Source organism: Polyodon spathula, chromosome 4 (assembly GCF_017654505.1).
Source record: "Polyodon spathula isolate WHYD16114869_AA chromosome 4, ASM1765450v1, whole genome shotgun sequence".
Lineage (NCBI taxonomy): Eukaryota > Metazoa > Chordata > Actinopteri > Acipenseriformes > Polyodontidae > Polyodon > Polyodon spathula.
The window spans coordinates 19,412,814-19,435,771 of NC_054537.1; the positions used below are offsets into that span (position 1 = coordinate 19,412,814).

General features: G+C 41.7%; 2 protein-coding genes across 4 annotated transcripts; both read left to right on the forward strand.

The window, feature by feature from the left end:
* Positions 1-4,087: 4,087 nt before the first annotated feature.
* On the forward strand, positions 4,088-10,827 carry LOC121314279 (exosome complex component RRP41-like). Its single transcript, XM_041247352.1, has 3 exons — positions 4,088-4,331; positions 5,255-5,461; positions 10,140-10,827. Exons 1-3 carry the CDS (start codon positions 4,161-4,163, stop codon positions 10,497-10,499), a joined length of 738 nt encoding a protein of 245 aa, XP_041103286.1. The 5' UTR covers positions 4,088-4,160; the 3' UTR covers positions 10,500-10,827.
* A 2,443-nt stretch (positions 10,828-13,270) lies between these two features.
* gpaa1 (glycosylphosphatidylinositol anchor attachment 1) lies at positions 13,271-22,941 on the forward strand. Of its 3 annotated transcripts, none has more exons than XM_041247354.1 (13): positions 13,271-13,540; positions 14,550-14,690; positions 15,841-16,020; positions 16,225-16,336; positions 16,591-16,738; positions 17,318-17,419; positions 17,764-17,960; positions 18,048-18,244; positions 19,597-19,750; positions 20,706-20,777; positions 21,209-21,405; positions 21,710-21,880; positions 22,126-22,941. In XM_041247354.1, the coding sequence occupies exons 2-13, from the start codon at positions 14,617-14,619 to the stop codon at positions 22,370-22,372; spliced, it is 1,851 nt and encodes a 616-aa protein (XP_041103288.1). In that variant the 5' UTR covers positions 13,271-13,540; positions 14,550-14,616; the 3' UTR covers positions 22,373-22,941. The 3 variants fall into 3 exon arrangements, with proteins under 3 accessions (XP_041103288.1, XP_041103289.1, XP_041103290.1); XM_041247355.1 differs by lacking the exon at positions 13,271-13,540 and adding an exon at positions 13,604-13,888; XM_041247356.1 differs by lacking the exon at positions 13,271-13,540 and adding an exon at positions 14,087-14,190.
* Positions 22,942-22,958: the final 17 nt, after the last annotated feature.

Sequence of the window (22,958 nt, forward strand, 5' to 3'; positions counted from 1 at the left end):
CCTTCTGTAGGGCCAAGGGTCTTTGAGGGTATAAATTCACACTGCTAACACCTGGGTTAGACAATGCTTGTGCATCCCTCATATGCTGCCATTCCTTCTACCTTGCGACGGCTCTGGTATATCCCATATGTAATGTCATTGGTGATTGTCTTCGAATTGAAAGGGAATGTTAGGTTACTTAATGTAACCCTGGTTCCCTGAAAGAGAAGACGACCACCAATCATGAGGTCACATTGGTCGGGTTCGATGGAAAAAGAGAAATGGCCTCCTTTGGATGATAGTTTCATCCCCTCAGTGGGTGGGACAGAGTGCATCATCCCAGGAAGGGGCCTATCGGCAGCTCCGGTGTAGAGAGCTCAGCAATACCTACCCAATGGGCAGGCATATCCCATACGTAATGTCATTGGTGGTCGTCTTCTCTTTCAGGGAACCATGGTTACAGTAAGTAAACTAACATTTGGGTGACAAACTGCTGGTTTAGGACAGAATAACAAAGAGGCAAGTGCGTCCATGGGAACATTTCACAGGTTTGTAAACATTAAACAAACCACAATGCTTGAGGCCTTTAATGCTATTAGGTATGACACAGGTCCGTTTTTTGGGATAGAACCACATAACAGTCTTGCTTTTTGATTGGTCCATACCTGTCACATGAATATGTCATCGCACGAGTGGGAAAACTTGCAGGCATTTGTAGTCTATCGCTATGCAATACAGTGTGTATGTGGATAAGCGAATGTTAATTTCCACGATTACAATAGCTTATTTAAGCTATGAATAAATATATACAATAATAAAATACATGTGTAGCATTTTTATTTTAAATTAATTTGTCTATGCAGTATGTCTGTCACTCCTCACTCCTACCTTTAAAGTTTAAACCACAGCACTCAGCATACTGCAATGCTCCCCCTAGTGTCCACAGTGGAATAAACCACAGTGTAGGCATGGTAAAACATTGGGAAGCATTGTGAAATACAGAGAAGTATGGTAAAGCATATTAAAAAAACAGACTACAGGCTGTAAGTGGTGCAGGTTTACATGGGACATATACAGGAGAGAGAGAGAGAGAGAGAGAGAGAGAGAGAGAGAGAGAGAGAGAGAGAGAGAGAGAGAGAGAGGTCTGATTTCAACAACATTTCAATTAAAATAAAATGTATTATTTTGCTGTACTAATATAACAAACTATGGGTTATTAATTTATATGACTTATCATATTTTGCACAAATTTAAGAATTGGCTTTCTGTGGTGGTATACTTTTTTCATTCAAATAGCATATATCTATAATCGTTTGCAGGATATATTTTAATATCAAATGTATATCTTCCACACTATTACAGATTTGTTACAGGACACATCAGTTTATTACTAATGTATTCACAGTTTTAAATATAGACTGCCTCAGTTTTCATTTACGTCCCAAATTCTGGGCCGCTATAGTTTTCAGATAACATACCAAATTCCAAGCTGCTCTGATAAGGTCCCAAATTCTTTGCCACTTTGCATTTTCTAATTCAGCCCAGTTTTTGGGATATTCTGCTCAGCTGACAGCCAAGTTTCTAAGTCATGCATGCACAGTTTACATAAACTGGATTGTGAATTCATTTAAGAGTAACCTTTAGTACATGAAAGTTAATGTATTTTTTACTCTCCCCAGAAAACTTTTTTTAAATTTTTTTATGAAGAAACAGAAATAAAATGTAAATGTTAGAAAATATATATTTCTTATTACAATGAAGAAACTGCATTGCACTGAAATAGATACATGAACATTAATTAAAGAAGAAATTTTTCTTTATTAAAGGCTAATATTAAAACGCATTTTTTTGAGAAGGAACATGGTATTTCAAAAAAAGGACATCTCATTTGCTTATGTAGTGTCCATCAATATATTGTAGCGTCTCGGGTTCTTTTTGGTACAGAAACGAGACTGCAACCATGAATAGATGAAGGCCGTTTATTTTGACAATAATTAAATAATCATAGTGGTATTCGAAAGTGAAAATAAATTATTGTAGTTGTTTTCCTTTTACCCTACCCTTCCCAGTCTTTTCAGTGCACTCCCTTATATGCCCTCGCTTCACTTGTCTTTTGCTCCAAACCTGCACTCCAATTCTCCTCTTCACACATCCACACACAGCCCCTATATGCACATGCAACCCCTGTATGCACACATCCACCATGCAACTCCTGCACACACACACCACCATGCAACCCCTGCATGCATACACCCACCATGCAACCCTAGCACACACACCACCATGCAACCCCTGCATGCATACACCCACCATTCAACCCTAGCACACACACCACCATGCAACCCCTGCATGACCCAGCTCTACCCACGATCACAGATCAACATCTACGTGCATCATACATCCACCATGCAACCCCTGCACACACATCTCCATGCAACCCCTGCATGCATACACTGACCATGCAACCCTTGCATGCACAGACCACCATGCAACTCCTGAGAGAGCGAGAACCAGGATAGTGTAGCGTGTGTGTGTGTGTGTGTGTGTGTGTGTGTGCAGGGGTTGCATGGTGGTGTGTGTGTGCAATGGTTACATGGTGGTGTGTAGTGTGCAAAGGCTTCATGGTGGTGTGCGTGCAGGGGTTGCATGGTGGGTGTATGTGTGCAGGGGATGCATATGCCTGCAGGGGTTGCATGGTGGTGTGTGCATGCAGGGGTTGCATGGTGGTGTATGAGTGCAGGGGTTGCATGATGGTGTATGTGTGCAGGGGTTGCATGGTGGTGTATGCTTGCAGCGGTGCATGGTTGTGTGTGAGTGCAAGGGTTGCATGGTTTTGTGTGCATGCAGGGGTTGCATGGTGGTGTATGTGTGCAGGGGATGCATATGCCTGCAGGGGTTGCATGGTGGTGTGTGCATGCAGGGGTTGCATGGTGGTGTATGCGTGCAGAGGTTGCATGGTGGTGTGTGTGCAGGGGTGCGTGGTTGTGTATGAGTGCAAGGGTTGCATTGTGGTATGTGCATGTAGGGGTTGGGTGTGGATGTGTGTGGAGGGGAATTGTAGTGCAGGTTTGGCGCAAAAGGGGGGGGGAAGCGAGGGCATATAAGGGGATGCAGGTAAAAGACTGGGAAGGGTAGGGTAAAAGAAAAACTACTACAGTCATTTATTTTCACTCTCGACTCCCAGTCCCCTTTCCCTCTCATTATGATTATGATTGCAGTCTCGTTTCTGTACCAAAAGGAACCTGAGACGCTATAATATATTGATGGACATTACATAAGCAAATGCGATGTCATTTTTGGGGAATACCATGTTCCTTCTCTAAAATATGATTTAATATTAGTCTTTAATAAAGGAAAATGACTGCTTTAATTAATGTTTATGTATCTATTTCAGTGCAGTGTACAGTAGTTTCTTCATTGTAATAAGAAATGTTTTTTTTAACATTTACATTTTTTTTCTGTTTCTTCATAAAAAATAAAAAAATACAAAGTTTTCTTGGGAGAGTAAAAAATACATTAACTTTGATTGATGTACTAAGGGTTACTCTTAAATGAATTCACGATCCAGTTTATGGTAAACTGTGCATTCATAAGAAACTCGGCTGTCAGTTGAACAGCACATGCCAAAAACTGGGCTGAATTCGAACATGCAAAGCGGCTCAGAATTTGGGACGTAAATGAAAACAGGAGCAGTCTATATGTAAAACTGTGATTACACTAGAAATAAACTGATGTATCCTGTAACAAAACTGCAATCGTGTGGAAGATACACATTTGATATTAATATATACCGCTAATTATAGGTATATGCTATTTGAATGAAAACAGAACACCACCACAGAAAGCCAATTCTTACATTCGTGCACAACATTATAATTTATATAAAGTAATAACCCATAGTTTGTTATATTAGTACAGCAAAATACCACATTATATTTTAATTGAAATGTTGTTAAAATTAGATCTCTCTCTCTCTCTCTCTCTCTCTCTCTTTCTTTCTCTCTCTCTGATCGCAATGTTAAAAATGCCTGCAAGCTTTCCCACTCGTGTGACGACATATTCATGTGACAGGTATTGACCAATCAAAACGCGAGACTGTTATGCGGTTCCATCCGAAAAGCCTGCCCTGTCAGAATCACTTGTGTAATACACGTGGTTTTCTGTTGCTCTGTTGTTAAGACATGGCTGGGTTAGAACTTCTCTCCGATCAGGGGTATCGAGTGGACGGGAGGAAGCCGACCGAGCTCAGGAAGATCCAGGCGCGCATGGGGGTGTTTGCCCAGGCAGATGGGTCAGCCTACATCGAGCAAGGAAACACCAAGGCGCTGGCGGTGGTGTACGGGCCGCATGAGGTGAGCCGAACTTGGGGAAGGGGTGGCAGGTTCGGACGGAGATGATGGAATTTATGCGGAGCAAAATCAATTCGCGCGATGTTTGCAATTCAAAACAATCGCTAAGTAAGAAATACATTTTAAAAAGCAGAGAGTATAATATGACATAGATGTAAAAACTTCAAGAATGTCACAACATGTATAAATATACACAGACTGAAACGAGTCTCACAAATTATTGAGCCAGCTTTTAGACGATTCTTTTAGATTCTTTGGTGTAGAATAACTATTATTTTTACAGTTGAGCATGCTCTGCACACAGAACTTTCACCTAGTTTCCATTCCAGTTTGTTTAATTCCCATTTAGCTGGGTGGGGAACATCTCTGTCACAAATTTTAAAACTGAGTTTGTTTGTTTTTCTTCCAAATAATATTTTGTTATACTGAACACTTTTTACTGGCAGCGCTGCTACAGCTATAATAATTTCAATATTGGGACATGGTTAACAGTGTGGCCCAGATCACCACTCTGTGCTACTGTGCTTATCTCTTTTTAGTGGGGTGTTATAGTATAGAGCAGTAGTGTCTGCTGTTCTAGCTAACATAATCTGTAATCTGAGCAGTAGTGTTTGCAGTCTGGTACTTTGTGATCCCAATCTCTGCTCCAGTACTAGTCAACATATCTGAGGTTCTAATGTCATTTTATTTTACTTTTTGGAATAAGAAGTTATTGAAATAGCATGGAGTATTAGGTTTGAATTGCTTTTAGAACAGAGGGGAGGATATGCTTCTGAGGGTATGGAATGGGTTACCTAGCCATGTTGATGCTGAATCATTAGGGTCCTTTAAGAGATCAATCAGCTACTAGGAACTGGGCGAACTCTGATGGGTTGAATGGCCTCCTCTCCTATATATTTTCTTATGTTCCCTCCTTCTCTCTTCAGATCCGAGGCTCACGCAGTAAGTGTCTCCACGATCGTGCAGTGCTGAACTGCCAGTACAGCATGGCCACCTTCAGCACAGCCGAGAGGAAGCGGCGGCCGCACGGAGACCGCAAGTCCAGTGAGATGACCCTCCACCTCAAACAGACCTTCGAGGCGGCCATCCTGACCCAGCTCTACCCACGATCACAGATCGACATCTACGTGCAGGTGAGCCAACCAGACACAGCTTTCAGTACACTATTACAGCATTAACCACTCATACACAGCATTCAATACAAAACTACAGCATTAAAGAGACAGACACTGCTTTCAGTATAACACTACAGCATGAGCCAGCCAGGCACAGCTTTCAATACACTATTACAGCATTAACCAGTCAGACACAGCATTCAGGACAGTACGATACTACAGCATGAGCCAGCCAGACACAGCATTCAATGCAATACAGTACAGTACTACAGCATGAGCCAGCCAGACACAGCTTTCAGTACAACACTACAGCATAGATGTCTAGGCTTAATTTCTGCCAATGTCGCCAGAGTCCAAATCAATTTTAGTTTTCAGTTGCCATTCGAAGCAGGTCACTCATACGAGGATTGGTCGTGAAACACTGACTATAATTGTTTTCACAGTCCACTGTGTTTCCTGTAATCAGAATAGCAGCTTCGTCTACATTCTTCCATTAACAGTTCAACACAGTATTAAATACAATTTCACAAATGTACATCCGTTTTATGAATGAGAAAGAAAAACGTAAATTAACATTTAAGCAGAGTAATGTGTCAAAATAAAATTCTGTTCATTTAAATAGATAAATGCTATGCTTCATTTAGATAAACGCTGTATGTATTGCTGTACCCCTGAAAAGAGAATGATTGAAATTATCAAAACATTGCGTTGTGTGCTTGCTGCAGGAGTGTTTTTGTATCAACAGTAAAATAACTTAACGTTGAGGCCAAAAAGCTGTATTTTGGTCTCATCAGACCATAGGATCTTCATCCACTTGGTCTCAGAGTCTCCCAGATGCCTTCTGGCAAACTCTAGCCGAGTTTTGAAGTGAGTTTTTTTCAACAATGGGTTTTTTTTTTGCCACTCTCCCGTAAAGGCCAGTTTTGTGAAGCACCCGTGCTGTTGTTGCCAAATGCACAGTGTCTCCCAGCTCAGCCATGGGCAACTGTAACTTCTTTAGAGTTGCCATAAGCCTCTTGGTGGCCTCCCTGACTAGTGCCCTTCTCGTCCAGATACTCAGTTTTTGAGGACGGCCTGTTCTAGACAGACTAACAGTTGTGCCATATTCTCTTTATTTCTTAATAATGGACTTTACTGTGCTCTGGGGGATATTCAATGCCTTGGAAATGTTCTTATATCCTACCCCTGATTGGTGCTTTTGAAGAGCCTTATTCCAGATTTTCTTTGAATGTTCCTTTGTCTTCATCATGTAGTTTTTGTTAGGAAATGTACTAGCCAACTGTGTGACCTGCCAGAGACAGGTGTATTTAACCTGAAATCATGTGAAACACCTTAATTGCACACAGATGATCGCCATTCAACGAATTACTTCTAAAAACAATGTTGGACAAAGACAAAGACAAAGGCACTGTTTTAAAATATTTTTTTCAGAGTAAAACGGGTTTAAAAGGCACTGAATCGCAAAAGGACACTCAGTACTGTATCTCCAGCCAAGCCCCACCCCTTATTCACTGTATTTTTCACATACCTCTTTATAGACATGCATATTGATAAATCCTCTCCTGATCACTCATTTTATCACCAAACTCCTCAATAATGTGATCTAAGTCCTTATTTTATTACTATAAATCTCAAAAAGCAAATGTTTCTGATATTCTTTGAGTGCTGGATGCAGAAGCAGCTTCTTCCTTTGTTCTGTCCGTGTTATCTCTGCAGTGGATGGGGCTCCTATCGGTCTCACTCGGTCTTGAAAAGTTTTCTCAGCTTTTTTCTCCGGAGAAAAAACGACTAGAGACCTGTGCTTTCCGTCTTTTTGATGATGTCAGACAGGGTCTGACATTGGACTGAAAAGGGAAAATAGTAATGTCGAACCAGTCCGACATAGGACCACAAAGAGTTAAGATGAATAACAAACGGACTCCATTGTGATTTAGCAGTTGGTTCAAACAATTTGATAGAAAATGCTGGAATGTTTCTGTATAACTCAGTGTAAGTTTGGCTTTCATTCAAGACATCGAGGCCTGGATGTCTGCCAATTTTCTTCAACTGAACACTAACAAAACTGACCTCCTGGTAGGATCTAAAACTCAATTTAAGATTCTAAATATAGCTGCCCTGAACCTCGGAAAGTATGCTGCTGCCTTCCCCCACATTACGAAGCCTTGGTGTACTTCTTGACAGCAACCTCTCCTTTGATGCCCACATTTCCCTGGTCAAATCTTTCTTCTGCTATCTTAGAAACATCCCCAAGATCCCAGATGCAGAGATACTTTGTCATGCATTTGTCGACTTGATTACTGCAACTCTATGTGGTGGTCTCCCGGCACGCACCATAAACTAACAGCAACTAGGTCAGAATGCTGCTGCCAGGATCCTTACCAGATGAAAAAGATATGATCGCAACACCCCCCGTCTTGCTCAGCTGCAATGGCTACCTGTAAAGTTCAGGATTATTTTCAAAACTCTCCTGCTCACCTACAATGCCCTTCATCACACAGGTCCCGAGTACCTCCTCAACCTGCTGACGAGCTATGTCCCTGCCCGCAAGTTGAGGTCCTCCGACTCTGTCCTGCTTGTTATCCACAAGCAAAAGTGCACCACACTTGGAGAACGTTCGTTTAGCTTCATGGCTCCGACTCTTTGGAACTCTGTCCCAGCTTTGGTTCATGGTCCCACCGTCGCTGGCTTTAAATCAACACTCGTATATCATGTATTATTATGCATTTCTCTATATTTTGAAGTATTATTGATTTTCTTGTTGTTACTGCATCTTGTAAAGTGCTTTGTGATGGTGGTCCACTATGAAAGGCACTATATAAAATAAAGATTGATTGAGTTGATAAATAAATATAAAACTATGAAGAAGGGGCAACACTATCAATCCAGAAATAGGACAACATATTTTTATTTAATGCTGGGGTTTTTTTGGATGATACTACTACTACTACTACCAATAATAATACAATGACAATACAAATGCTACTTATATAGCACTCTACATGTAAGCATTCCAGCGTTCTTTACAAAAGAAATATAAAAAGCCTGTGTCTAATGTATAATCCAGCTACAAGTAAACAGACCCAAACAAATACGTTTTCAAACAGAATTTAAAAGAGTAAATTGTGCTAGCATTCCTGATATGAATCAGGAGCAAGTTCCAAAGACAAGGGGCATTATAACAAAATGCCCTGGCTCCAACAGTTCCAACAAATTTGAGGGATTGTCAGAGGATTAGCATTTTCCATTCTCAGGGAACGACCAGGGACATATGGGGTCAGCAGATCTTGAAGATAAGGAGGTCCGAGACCATGTAAGGCCTTATAGGTAATAAGAACTATAAAATAATAATAATAATAGCATCAGTAATAAAACAAACAAATGAGTTGGAAGCAGTAATTGTATCAATTAGGTATGCGATTAAAACCAAGATTAACTAAGCTTCATTTTTTTTTAATCCGTTTGACAACCCTAATTAAAATAAATGAAAATGTCTTTAATGTGTAAATTGAACAAAACAAAACAAAGCTTTCCCTTGTTTGCCCTTGTCTACACAGTTATTATGTCAGTCAATACTCTTAGTGTGATTTTAATGTAGAAACATAGGAACTGGGGCTGATGCACTAAAGGGATTTGATCCTGGTTCCTGGCTCCGATCTTGATCTGGTGACGTTTTGGGTTGTACTAAAAGAATCCTCGCTGATCTTGAGCTCAGTTTGGGCTCAAGATCTCGGGCAAGATATTTAGGTGCAAAGCTGTATATGTTAGCGCTGCATGAACCGATTTTTTCAATTATTGTGAAGAAACAGCTTCTTGGATTTGCGATGATCTCTGCTTTTGTTGGACTCTGTGAGGAAAATTGCAATCCACACAAACCCAAGCAGCTGTTTCTTCACTTGTTTCACTCAGAATGGTTGACTGGGCTAATTCACACCAATAATCGGCCTGTGCAGCACTAGTGTATATCATAACTGCTGTTTTCAAACAATGAAAAATATATATTCGGATTATTTCATTTGAAATCCCCGACTCGCAAATTAAATTTGGTCACACATTTGGTTGCATAACTAAATGACTATTACCATTTTTTTCCTATTAACATTAACAACAATTTGCTCCCTAACTCTCAATTTCCCTCTGAACACTAGAGCTAGCAGCTCCTGTTTTTTAGAAGGTATGTTTTATTATTGTGTTCTTTCTTTATGTTCTTGGCAGTTAAGCAAAATGGTTTCAAGGCACGTGGCCACTTTACGTGATACAAGCTGTCCGAAGGAGGCATGTCTTGGAGACGCACTGTACTGGGGCCTACAGATGTCAATTAGTTCTGCAGGCCTGGTTAGGTCACAGAAAGAGACACTAGAAACTTTTTTTTTTTTTAAAACCATAATTTCAAACTGTCATAAATTCTGATGAAAAATCAGCGGGAATGTTTATCTGATTTTGTTTTTGCAAAGGTAATAAATAAAAAAAAAAAAGTAAACTATTTAATAAAACTCATTGCCCTAAAACCTGTCGACAACTAGGAACTGGAAGGCAATAATGTTTGATCAATTCCTAGTTTTACTTTTTTAATAAGACACACCTAAGTTTGTTATCTATATGCTGTAAATAATCTGTGCACCGGGAGTCATATTTCCATCCCTTTAATAATATCAGTGATAATAATAAAAGAATGTCACTGCATTGTGTGTCTCTGCAGATCCTGCAGGCAGATGGTGGGAACTACAGCGCATGTGTTAACGCTGCCACGCTGGCCGTGGTGGACGCTGGCATCCCCCTGCGGGACTACGTGTGTGCCTGCTCCGCCGGCTTCGTGGAGGACACTCCCCTCGTGGACTTGAGCCACGTGGAGGAGTCCTCCGGGGGCACCCAGCTCTCCCTCGCCCTCCTGCCCAAGGCAGAGCACCTGGCCTTAGTGGAGATGGATGCCCGGCTGCACCAGGACCACCTGGAGGGCTTGATGGACGCGGCAACACGAGCCTGCAAGGACCTGCATGCAGTGCTGGACAGAGTGGTGAGGGAGCACCTGCAGGAGGTCTCCACGCAGCTAGGGGAGTGAGGAGGGAGAGGAAAAGAGAGGAAGGACTGGACAAGAGTGGTCAGGGAGAATTGGCAAGTTTTCACGGGAGGGGAGAAGGAGTGGAGAGGGTGAGCAGGGATTCTGATCTGCTGACTGTCTTTCTGTACCATAACCAAATAATCCACTGCACATGCACAACAGAGTCAGGGAAATAGCTTATGGAAAAGTATGGTGAAGGTAGTTTGAGATTGGTGCTGTGACACTGGACTGGTCTGCACAGTGTAACTGAATCATTTGTGTACAATATGGTGTGCTTTTCACCGTGTTTTTTGTACATTTGGACTTAATAAAGTACATAATGTCTGAACTGAATCTCTTAATGAGCCAATTAAGTCTTGCTTCACTTTTTGAATGCCAAATCTTGATGGAGCCTTAATTTCTCTAAGAATGCAAGGTTTAGAAACTCGCACAACCACCACACCACCCAATCCTGAATTTAATTATTTAGCCATGAGTTTGATGTTAAATAAATGTTCTCCCTTATATAGCTGAATGGACAACTCCTATTAGTAAACCCACAGACTACCAGTTGTAACTTATTTATGCTGTGATGAGAAGTGTGATTAGTTAATTCAGAGCAAATTTAGGGGCAAAGGGCCTGATAATCAAATTAGTCTCACTGGCTTACCTTTATTCTCACATTCCACATTGATGGAAAAAGCCTTGTGGGAAACTAACAATAAGAACACTTTAATGGTCTTAAACAGAACCTATGGTCAAACTCAGCGGAGTTCAATCCAGATCTGGCAGGGCTGTGTCCCTCCTGGTTTTTGTTCCAACAGTGCCCTAAATTACTTAATTTGAATAGTAATTTGTCCAATTAAGTAATTTAGGACACAGTTGGAATAAAAACCAGGAGGTGCATCAGCCCTTCAGGATCAGGATTGGACACCCCTGGTCTAGAAATTTCAAGGATGTGATGAAAAAACAGAACCAGGGCAGAAATTTGAACCGTGGGTGAGAGAATAATTTAATTTTGTAAACCATGTTCATTCTACCTTTTTTTAAGGGGTATTTAAACTTGAATATACAACTGGGTTGGATTTTTACAATGGATCACTTTGACTAGGATTTGCTTTACAAGATGTGGGTTAGATGTTATCTTACAAAGTCTGGGGATGCTGGTTTTTACGTTTAAAAACCTGATCTGCAACAAACACATTAAGCAGAGTAGCAACAAAGCCCTCAATAACCTGTCATTAAGACAAATAAACACTGTTGTAGGAAACTAACCTGTCAGTAAGACAAGCTGACCAACAATATTCAATGATGTTTATGTGATGCTTGAATCTAGGAACTTTTAGGGAGTCTGTCCTGAGGTAACAAGGGTTCAAAGTAAAATGCAAAAGACAGCGTGGTCCACAGTAACTCTTCTGTGAAGCTAACAGTGTATGGCACACGTGAGGCAGTAAGACCTGGTGTGACGTCTAGTGAGCAGGTGTATTGATGCAATGAAGTTTTAGTAGGAAATACTGGAAAGTACAAGAAAGGTTCTGGACACAAAGGGTGAAAAGTTATCCTACCTGGTAATTTGTATAAGGAATCTGAGCGAGACTTTAAATGAATAAATCTTATCAGAAGATTTGGTGGCGACCCTCACATTGTAAGGAGACTATTGGAAACGTCTCTGCTCACTTCAGTTGTTAAGCTAATTGCTTTGGGTTTCACAGACGAGAAACTGAAGACCAATGATTAAGGTACAAGGAGAAGACAGTGACTGTAGATTTCACTTCAAAGATTACTGTTTGTTGGAAACCACCTGTCTCTAAAGGAAGAAGAGGCTCTGCAGTTGTTGGCTTTCTGTAAAAATAATTGAATTGTTCCTACAGCAGTTTGTGTGCATTTGCATTCAACAGAAAACCCCGAAATACAGCCACCTGTATTTAGTTGTCTGCTTTTACCAGATAGTCTGTGTTGGCTGCACTGTGATTTGTGTTGGGTTCCGCTAGTCAGCTGGTAAGCGGTACCGAGGGTCTGAGCGATTGGTCAATGTGTGCGTGTGCCCTTGTGTGTGTGAGCCAATGGGGCTCGGGGAGATCTCAATGTATGAGCTACATGCGCGTAGCTCTGGCTTGTTTTGTGTGTGTGTCGTGTCGTATCACTTACAGTGCCTAATTGAGCTACTTAGCCTGTTGCTAAAAAGAACGTCAATTTATCTGCCATTCTGGAATGAATAAAAATAGCAGTTTTAACTGCTTTGAGCTGCATCCTGTGTTGTCTTCCTTTATTCAGCTGCAGACCACGCCTCCGCGACAATACATTGTGTGTGTGTGTGTGTATATATATATATGTGTATATATTATATTTATGTATGTATGTGTGTATATATATATATATATATATATATATATATATATATATATATATATATATATATATTTATATATATATATATATATATATATATATATATATATATATATATATATATATTTCATGTGGTTTTTGGTTGCTATAACATTATAGAACACCTTTCATGAATATAAGTCCATACTATCGTAGTTGACCCTGCTGCTGTTCAATGCAGAGATTAATATAAACATCGCAACACCCACCTCAAAGGAGACGTTTATTTTTCTCAGAAAACAGCGTGTAACTGTAACCCAAGTATAAGGTATGGCATGCATAATATAGACGCCATTATACTGTATATTGGAAACGAGTAAGACAAACACACTCTTAACATAAAGTGGAGACTGACGTCGTCATAGAAACACACCCATGTTCCTGTGCCGGAAACGTGTCCCATGACGTGTATCCCGTCTGGAAACAAGGAGCACGGCAACAGGCATTGTAGAAACGTTTAGGCCGTGCTGTAATCTGTCAAATTCAGCTGCTAAGATTTAAAACTAGTCCTGGGCTGACTGGATTTGCATGTGTCGTTTATTAAATCACAAGAAGACAGACTGCTGCTGCTAGTTTCTCACTTATTTTAACTATTGAACAAACAAAAGAAACGCAGGCTGGCACTGCAGATCAGTAATACATTAACCACACTGCACACACACAGAGGGAGGGAGGTAAGTGGTTGTATATAATTGTTATTCGTTCTAAAAAATAATAATAATAATAATAATACAGCTCTGTAAATTGCACCGTTATTAGAAGTGTACATATGTTTACGTGCTTTTAATAACTACCTGCCATGCACTGATATGCTACTGCTAGTAATAGTAACATTAATATTTACTAATACACGTAGCTTCATTTCACATCTCCGTTTCTTATTAAACCAGAGGAGCACATACTTCAATTAAAGTACACGGTATTGCATTTTGAAATCTAGTATTTACATATGAGTGTGTTTCGGGTTCAAAACTGTAATCGCAATCATCCGGGAAGTATCCAGTGGAACACGGAGTCACTCGGTAATATTGCATTATTTGTATTATCATTTTGTCAAATATTGGATCCTAGATAATCTTTATAATGTTGTACCAATTTAGAATATCATGCTACTATTAATTTAGAGATTGGAAAATTAGTACTTCTATGATGTTCTCTGCAGCAGCGAAATCAGCAGGTAGTAACATAAGAAACGCCATTTACTTTACAAACGAGAGGAGGCCAGCATTTGGCCAGTGATCTCGTCTGGTTCCTCGTGGCAGATTGATCTCTGAGCTTTATCGAGTTGGGTTCTAAAAGGATTTTGTTTCAACAACATGACTAGGTATCCCATTTCATACACTTGCATGTGCCTTACATATTGTACTGTGTATGTGTAGGGGGCTGTCCCCTTGTATTTAAACCAAGCCTGTGTTGTGTGATAAATAAGTGTGTTTTATAGTTGGAATGAATACATACTTTCCCTATTGTATAATGTATCTTTTAACAAAATAGTCTGTCATAAGTGATCAGTTGATCTTATTATGCATCATACAAGTAGCCCACCACATGTATTATGATATATATCATACCCAGGACTGGGTGCAGAAGGGCTGGTGAATGTCAAGCCCAGATGTTTGTGCCAGGTACCAGCAGCTCCTTTGAATTCTAACCCCTTGATGTGTTTCTTTTTTGTGTCTGCAGTGTTGCTGCGTGTCTCCTTGTCTCCACGTGTCCTGCGCTTCCTCTGCATTAAGGTCCGGTCTCAGCGATGGGGCTGCTCTCTGACCCGAACCGGAGACGAGCTCTGATCAGTCTGGTGACCCGGCTCAACACACCTCTTTGGTCAGTAACATCCTTTACCCTGTCCATACTCCTTCACTCCCTCTCCATACCCCTCCTTCACACTCTCCATACCCCTTCACTCCCTCTCCATACTCCTCTTTCACTCTCTCACCCTCTCCATACCCCTCCTTCACACTCTCCATACCCCTTCACTCCCTCTCCATACTCCTCTTTCACTCTCTCACCCTCTCCATACCCCTCCTTCACATTCTCCATACCCCTTCACTCCCTCTCACCCTCTCCATACCCTTCCTTCATTCCCTCACCCTCTCCATACCACTCATATAAGTATATAGTTTAAATGCTAAAATAAAATCATTTTGAAAATAAACGGCTTTCTATAAATTACAGCATATAAATTGGTCTTTTACATCAGCTTTTCTGCTCTCCTTAAATGCAATTGATACCTGTTAATCCATTTGTGTATCTCAAAACACAACTGAGAAACGCGTTAATAGTAAAATTGGTTTAATTTAGTTTTTTTTTGTTTCTGTGAAACTACTAAATGGGATTTTAAGTCTGACTTTAGTAATAAAAATAATAATAATACAAAAAAAAAACCAGAGTAGCCATTATTTGCAGACACCCGCTTCTTAATATTTGACCTGCACATTTTTGACAGTTTAAACGATTACGCAAAATTGAAAACGACTGACACTTTAGTAACGTTTAAACTCTAAATGATTTACACCCCCTCCATACCCTTCCTTCACTCCATCACTCTCCATACCCCTCCTTCACTCTCTCCATGCACAAAATTACCTTTTAAGAATTGCTTATCGGCACGTATTCAATAAATCCAATATTAATGTGTTGATTTCAAAATAAGAAAACATATCCTTCCCTCATGTTTAATTGGGTACCAATCAATGGCAGTGAACTTCTGCATCAAGTGTTTTAAAAGCTGAAGAATATTTCTTTCATCCGGGTTACTGACATTTTTACTGCCTTACTGGTGAAACTTGGTACTCCAATACAGCAATTAAAATGTCAGTGCCCAGAATGAGAGTACGAGTTTCTGCACACCCCTACTCTCCATCCGTACCCCTCTATCACTCCCTCTCTCAGCCTGTCTTCCCCTCCTTACCCTTCAGACAGTGTTTTCTCTCCTCTCTCACAGTTTCTCCACTCTGCTCTCTCCTTTCTGCAGTGTTCTATGTTACCTGGTTGGTGTCTCCTGGTTCATGGGGCTGGCATTTGAGCCCTTCATGCTGCGCACCTACATGTCTGAGAATGCCATGGGCTCCACTATGGTGGAGGAGAAGTTTGTGTTTGGAGAGCGAGCCATCTCCTACACCAGGGAGTTTGCCGGGCAGAAGAAGAAGACTGGGTGAGCGTAGAAATAACAAAGCCTCTCGCAACCATTCCGATGAGTTCGTCTCGTGCACAGTACACTACCAGCTGAACTTTAAAGGCACAAATAACGGCATTAACAAGGTATTGTGCTCTTTTCTCTTCCCCTGTTTCCCCTCCTCTCATCCCTACCACCTTTCTCTTCCTGTGCTTCCTCTCTCCCCCCTCTCTCTTCTCTCAGTGGTATGCCGGTGGACTGGCTGGTGAAGACTATGAAGTCTCGCGGGCTGGAAGTCTACACTCAGAGCTTCTCCCAGACCCTGCCCTTCCCTGACGAAGTCAAGGAGAGATATGTATGTGCTTCTGTCCCTCAACCCCATTCTGATTTCATGCTCCTCTTTGCCCTCCTCATTAGTTAACCAAAGTCAGATTTGCACAAATGCACAAGGTTAGACTGACTATTAACACAGTCAGTCAGCCATTCAATAAACAACACAGGATGAAAGGATGTGTTTAATATATTTCTGTGCAATTAACAAAAAATTGTATGTCGTTCCAACAAAGACCACATGATCTTAATGTGTGTCTCTCTCCCCACGGTGTGTAGATGGTGCGAGGCACGAATGTGTACGGAATTCTGCGGGCTCCCAGGGGCCCCCGCACTGAGTCCATTGTGCTGAGCGCCCCCTGCAGCGAGGGCAACAACAACAACCAGGCCGTGGGACTGCTGCTCGCCCTCGCCTCATACTTCAGGAGTAAGAGCTGGGGCAGGGGGCCTGGGCTTGCTGCTAGGGACATATACACTCTACCTTTACCACTGAAATACTTATTTAATTCAGTTTTCATCTACAACTTAGACAGTGCTGGGAAGAACCACATTTTTCATATTTGAATATTCCTTCATTTTGAATTGGCTGGAAAATGAAAGTATAATTTGTACTATATAACACTAAAATAAAAAATAAAAAAAACAGTAACCCATCAAAGAAAGGATAATTAAACATAATTAGAGTGTGTTTTAAGTCTTTTTATTTCAGACCTCATTGAAGCTTTGGTTTCCTAAGGATGATATCTATAAGTTCAATGACAAAAGTATTTCTCGGTGTCTTCATTTCCATTAATAATAATTCACTCTGTTACAAGACTTTGAATTGTTTTTATTAATTGGTATTTAATAAAGAGTAGATCACAAGTTACATGCTTCACAAAGAACACAGGTTCCTTTCTGTTTTAATTCAAACCTGCCGAATTAGAATGTGTTAAAGGGAATTTCTTCTAAGACTATAGGAGTTTCTGTGCTGTGGTCTTGATGTTTTCAATCTCTGTGTTTGCAGGTCAGATCTACTGGGCTAAAGACATCATCTTCCTGGTCAACGAGCACGACCTCATCGGAACAGAGGCGTGGCTAGAGGCCTATCACGATGTCAACATGACAGGTGGGCAGAGCCGAGGACACGGTGTCACAAACTCACTTTCATGGATGGACAAACACACTCACAGAAAAAAAAAGAAATGTGTATAACATACACCAAGTAAAATATATATGCTAAATTTGGTATATATATATATGCTAAATTTGTTGACGTGCCTCGCACAAATTGTTATGGACACAATGTGTGTGTGTGTGTGTTGGTGTGCTGCAACAGTCCTGCTTGTATTCTAACAGAAGTCCCCTCTATCTCACAGGTCTGAGCTTGTCCCCTGTGCAGTGTTTTTGTGTGTGTGTGGTGCAGTAGTCCTGCTTGTATTCTAACGAAAGTTCCCGTCTCACCTCTCTCAGGTTTGAGATCATCACCTATGCAGGGTCGTGCTGGTGCTATCCAGGCCGCCCTGTCTCTGGAGTTGAGCAGTGATGTCATCACCAGCATGGACGTGGCGATCGAAGGGTTAAATGGGCAGCTCCCAAACCTGGACCTGGTCAACTTGTTTTACGCATTCTGCCAGAAGACAGGTGTGCTCTGCACCATCCAAGGCAAGGTAACCCTCTCCCCTCACCCCCCTCCCCAGGGCTAGATAACCCTCTCTATCCACCTTCCCACCATGTTTCTTACTCTCTCTCTTCAGCTCCAGCGCAATGACTGGAACACTCTACCTGGCTACACCCACTCTCTGAGCACCATGCTGCTGATGGTTCTGAAGCAGGGCTCTGGTCGTCCTCAGGGTGACCACGGCTTGTTTCTGCGCTACCACATCGAGGCTGTCACAATGAGAGGGATCAACAGCTTCAGACAGTACAAGTTTGACATGACGACTGTCGGCAAGTCAGTAAACTGCCAGGAAGGCAGCCCTGTAATACTTACCAGTCCCTGTGCAAGGACACTGAAGAAGCTCTCTAGTGACCTTGGGTTGCAAATGCAAGTCTCTAACGTATGTTTCTAAGTGTTCAGTGTCTACCTTCAATCAAGTGAGAGTGTATTTAATTGTCACACACTCTTTGTGTCAGGGGGGTCTATCATACAAAGAGGATAAGAGAATGAAAAAGGCTCTCAGGTTGATTGGAGGTAGTTAAAGACTGGAGTGAATGCTTTGAAAATACGGCCCGTCATCTCTTGCACTGTTTGGGGGGGATTTCATGAATAACCTTGACATACACTATTACGTCCCCATCTATGACAATAAATTCTGTATGCTATGGATTTTCATGGCACATCTTGTTTGTCATGAATGTTTACATGTACTATATAAAATAGATCAGTAAGAACATACAGTAGCTCCCAAACTCATTTGAAGGCACTGCATTGTAATGTATTCCTTTTTCAAGGCAGTAGAGAGTTCATCCCTTTATTAAAATATCCTCATCCAATTCAGCATTTAATACAGAACTGATAAAATGCTGGTGAATTAATTGAAGATGATTTTATGATCTCAAGACAATATCAGAAACGCTGATTTAGGCTTGAAAACTCACACTAGCCCTGCTTCTGGTTTCAGAACTCAGGTATATTATTGACCAGGTAGGTGACAGGAGTTTGAACAGTCAGGCCCCTTGCCCCTAAATTTGCTCTGAATTAACTGATCGCACTTTTCATCACAGCATGACTAAGTTACACCTGGGAGTCTGTAGGCTTGCTAATAGAAGGAATTCAAGCAACTGTATAAGGTGTATAAGGCTGTATAAAGTATTTAATATTAAACTTCTGGCTCCTGATCATTTAAATAATGAATTGACTGTAGTTTTGAATCTCAGGTCTGGGTATAGCAGGGCTAGTGTGAGTGTCAAGTCATGCGTTGATTTTATTAGTGAAACATTGATATTGTATTGAGTAGGGCAGTGCAGATACTCAGGTTGTCTGAGTAATTCCCTTCACATTTTTTAAGTTGTTAGATATTAATTGAAATGGAATAAAATCTTTTAATGTATTTATTACAAAATATCAGCACCCCAGGTGAACTAAAAATTTGATTCCTGGCTGCTTTTAAATCACTGTGTGATGATTTTGAATTATATAAATTAGGGTAAATGAGAGAAAGGCAGCCTGTTGTGAAATGAATGCTCTTAAAAACAAAAAAAGCAACAACCTTGTATTGATTCCGTTGAGTAAGTGAAAGGGAATTGCTCTGCTCTGGGTATCCTTGCAGTGTGCTGACGGTGTCCCCTCTCTCCTGGCTGCAGGCTGATCGAGGGGATGTTTCGGAAGCTCAATAACCTCCTGGAGCGTTTCCACCAGTCCTACTTCTTCTACCTGATGCCCTCGCTCACGCGCTTCGTCTCCATCGGATACTACATGCCTGCCTTCGGCTTCCTGGCACTCATACTGGTGCTGCGCGTATCCTTTCACAGCGAGACACTAAAACAATGACAGGGACCATAACCAATTAAAAAGAGGGTTTTTAAAATTGAGTTCTTAATTATGTTACCCTTTATCGTCCTCGCCAATTTTATAAACTGTCTACTCGTGTCTCCTCACTGCTGCAATTGCCCAGTTCAGGAGATCTGCAGGTCCTCTTTGACACCCAGGAGCTCAAGAGCCAATGTCAACGAGTTACAGGCCTCCGGAGGGCAAAGGCCAGCCCTGCTGGTGTCCACTAGAGCTTGTCGGGCGCCTGGCCCGTAGTGTCCACTGTAGTGTGATGAGGTTAGGGTTTTGCCTCCCTAACCTGCAGGAGTGCCAGAGTCAGTACAGCGCTGCTCAGGAATCTCCAGAGAAGACCTGACTAAGACTCGCTCTGCACACCACATGGCTGTGCTTTTACCAAGGGCAGACACTCGGGGACCCCACAGTGAAAAACAATGACAAACGGGCAATGAGACATTTTACAGTAAGATACACAGCTTAGCCAAGTTCATTGAACATTTCCGTCAACAGCATGGTGTGCAGAGTGGGGGTAGGCAGGTCACAGTATCTGTGAAAGACACTGAAAATATTTATTTAATGATAATAGAGTTGACCTTTAGCAAAGCTATATTATATATATATATATATATATATATATATATATATATATATATATATATATATATATATATATATATATATATATATATATAATAATGTGTGTGTACACACACAGTGCTGTTAGTTGGTAAGCTACTATGTAAGATGCCCTGGGATGTTCTAAAACTGAATTAAATGGAAAGGCAAAGGTGAGACACGAACCACAAACCATACGCCGACTAGCATTTAACTAAGTAGGGGTCTTCTGCTTATGTCAGTATTAATAGCAGCCTCTAGGAGGAGCTTCATGATTTATGCTGTGCTGTGTTCCTTGACTGTGCTGCAGGCGCTGGACCTATGGGTTCAGCTGAGCGACTCTGCCAGACCCCTGGAGGACGGGGCCAGTGAGGGGGAGCAGGTGAGGGATTGGAGCTGCCAAGATAATCTCATACACTTTTCACACCATTTATTGGTCTCAAGTGTGCAGTTTTGAAATAAACACATGTTTTAGCAATCATTTTAAAAGATGACATCAGGTATTACAGTATCATTGGGCTGGAAATAAGATTCTCCTTGTATCGCAGTTTCATCCATTCCAGGATTAGCCAGTGTGTAGATAACAAACGCAGATGTTTCTTATTAAACTCATAATAAAAGCAGTAATGGATCCAACTGCTATGGAATGGGAGTCTAATTTCCATCCCTGTACCAGGTACCACTCAGTACTACAGGTGCAACAGGGCTAGTGTGAGTTTCTAACTCTGCATTTTGTCTGATTTCTTTTTCTTTTTTTTTTTTTGGTTTTGTTTTACCTTTCATTCACCTGCCCTCTCCTCTCTCCCTTGGCAGGACTCCAGCCCCAGCCTGCTGACTCTAGCCACCCCAGTGATAATCTGCCACTTGACTGGTCTGGCACTGTACTACCTGCCAGTGCTGAGTCAGGAGATGGCTATCCAGCACTTCCCTGTGTCCGAGACTGAGGCTGTAGTGCTGACTGCCATCGCTATCTACGTGGCTGGACTCGCACTGCCCCACAACACACACAGGTAAGTGGCCAGTTCCTTACCTCTCACGTGTAAAACCTTTTGAATTGTGTGATAATATCACAGTGCTCTGTAATGCACACCAGTTTGAGTGAGGATTCCCTGCATTAATTTAATACAGCATCTTAAAGAATGATGTCATTTATGTCTTGCTGTCTTAGTTATATTTGAACGGTGTGGCCTATGAAAATGTACAAGATTTAATCTCTTTCTATACCCTCACTCCTCTTTCTCTCCCCTCCTCCTTTCTCCCCTGTCCCTCTCCCTGCCTTTATCCTCCCTCTCTCTTTCTTCCCACCCCTCACAGGGTCCTGTCTGGTGCAGGTACAGAGAGAGGCTGGCGCTCTCTCAAGTTGTTCTCGCTTCTCTACCTGGCTGTGCTCCTTGGCTGCACCACGCTCATTAACTTTTCTCTGGGCTTCATCCTAGCCGTCACCATGATTCCTGTCACAGCCTTCATCCAGCCACACAGGTCCAGGTAATCCCCTAAACACTGCAGCGCATTGAGGATGCAAGCCTTGGTTAGAAATTCACACTAGCTCTGCTGCACCCAGGCTTCTGTTTCAGAACTTCTACTCAATGTTATTATCCATAGCTTATAAACACTAAATTGTAGCATTTACAGTACAATGTGTATAATATACTGTAGTCACACTTGCATGTTGCTCTTCACAGGTCTGTAATAAGCCTGCACTGTGTTGTGTTCTCTCTCTCCCCTGGCAGTAAGGTCCTGCACGGCGTGGCTCTGATCCTGGTCAGCCCAGCCACGACTCTGCTGCTGTCCATATACCTGTACCACGAGCTCATAGAGTACCCTGTCACCCTGCTGGAGTGCTGGCAGCACTTTCTCACCGCAGTGTCCCAGGGCATCCTTGACCACCACCTGTATGGCTCTCTCCTTTACCCCCTCATCGCCCTCTTCATCTACCCCTGCTGGCTACAGTTCTGGAACATTGTCTTCTGGAAGTAGGCGGCTCCACTGACCAGGGAGGCACTGTGTTCTAGTGGTTAGAGCTGTGACTGGGAGGGAGGGAGGCAGTGTGGTCTAGTGGTTAGAATTTAGACCTGCAAACAAGCCCCATGCCCAGAGTGTATCTGGTTTGACTGGTCTTTAACTGTTGGCATCCAAGGAGACCTCACAGCTGCTCAAACTGGGGTGTGCCCAAACCAGGAGCCTGCAATGGAGCACACACTCCCAGCTAACCCGGCCACTGTTTAATCCACATGACACAAGAGTGTCCATTTGGCTCCCTGGAACCTTTTTGACAGTGAAGGTTTTTCCATCGTAAAACATTCAGGTCTCTTTTAGAGAAGCAGGACTACGATTATGGAAATGCATTGCGATGTGAAAGCCTGAACTGTCCCATTGATCAGGAATCCATATGGTCTCTCAACACTAGAGGAAGCAGCTTTCTTGATCTATTATCTTTGTATTATTTCTGAACTGTGGGCTTCGCAAAATGGCCTCCATGGGGTTTTTTTTGTTTTGTTTCCGTAATTTTTTCTAACTTAACAATCAATAAAATAATTAAACAGTAATCCAGTACTTGGGTTTT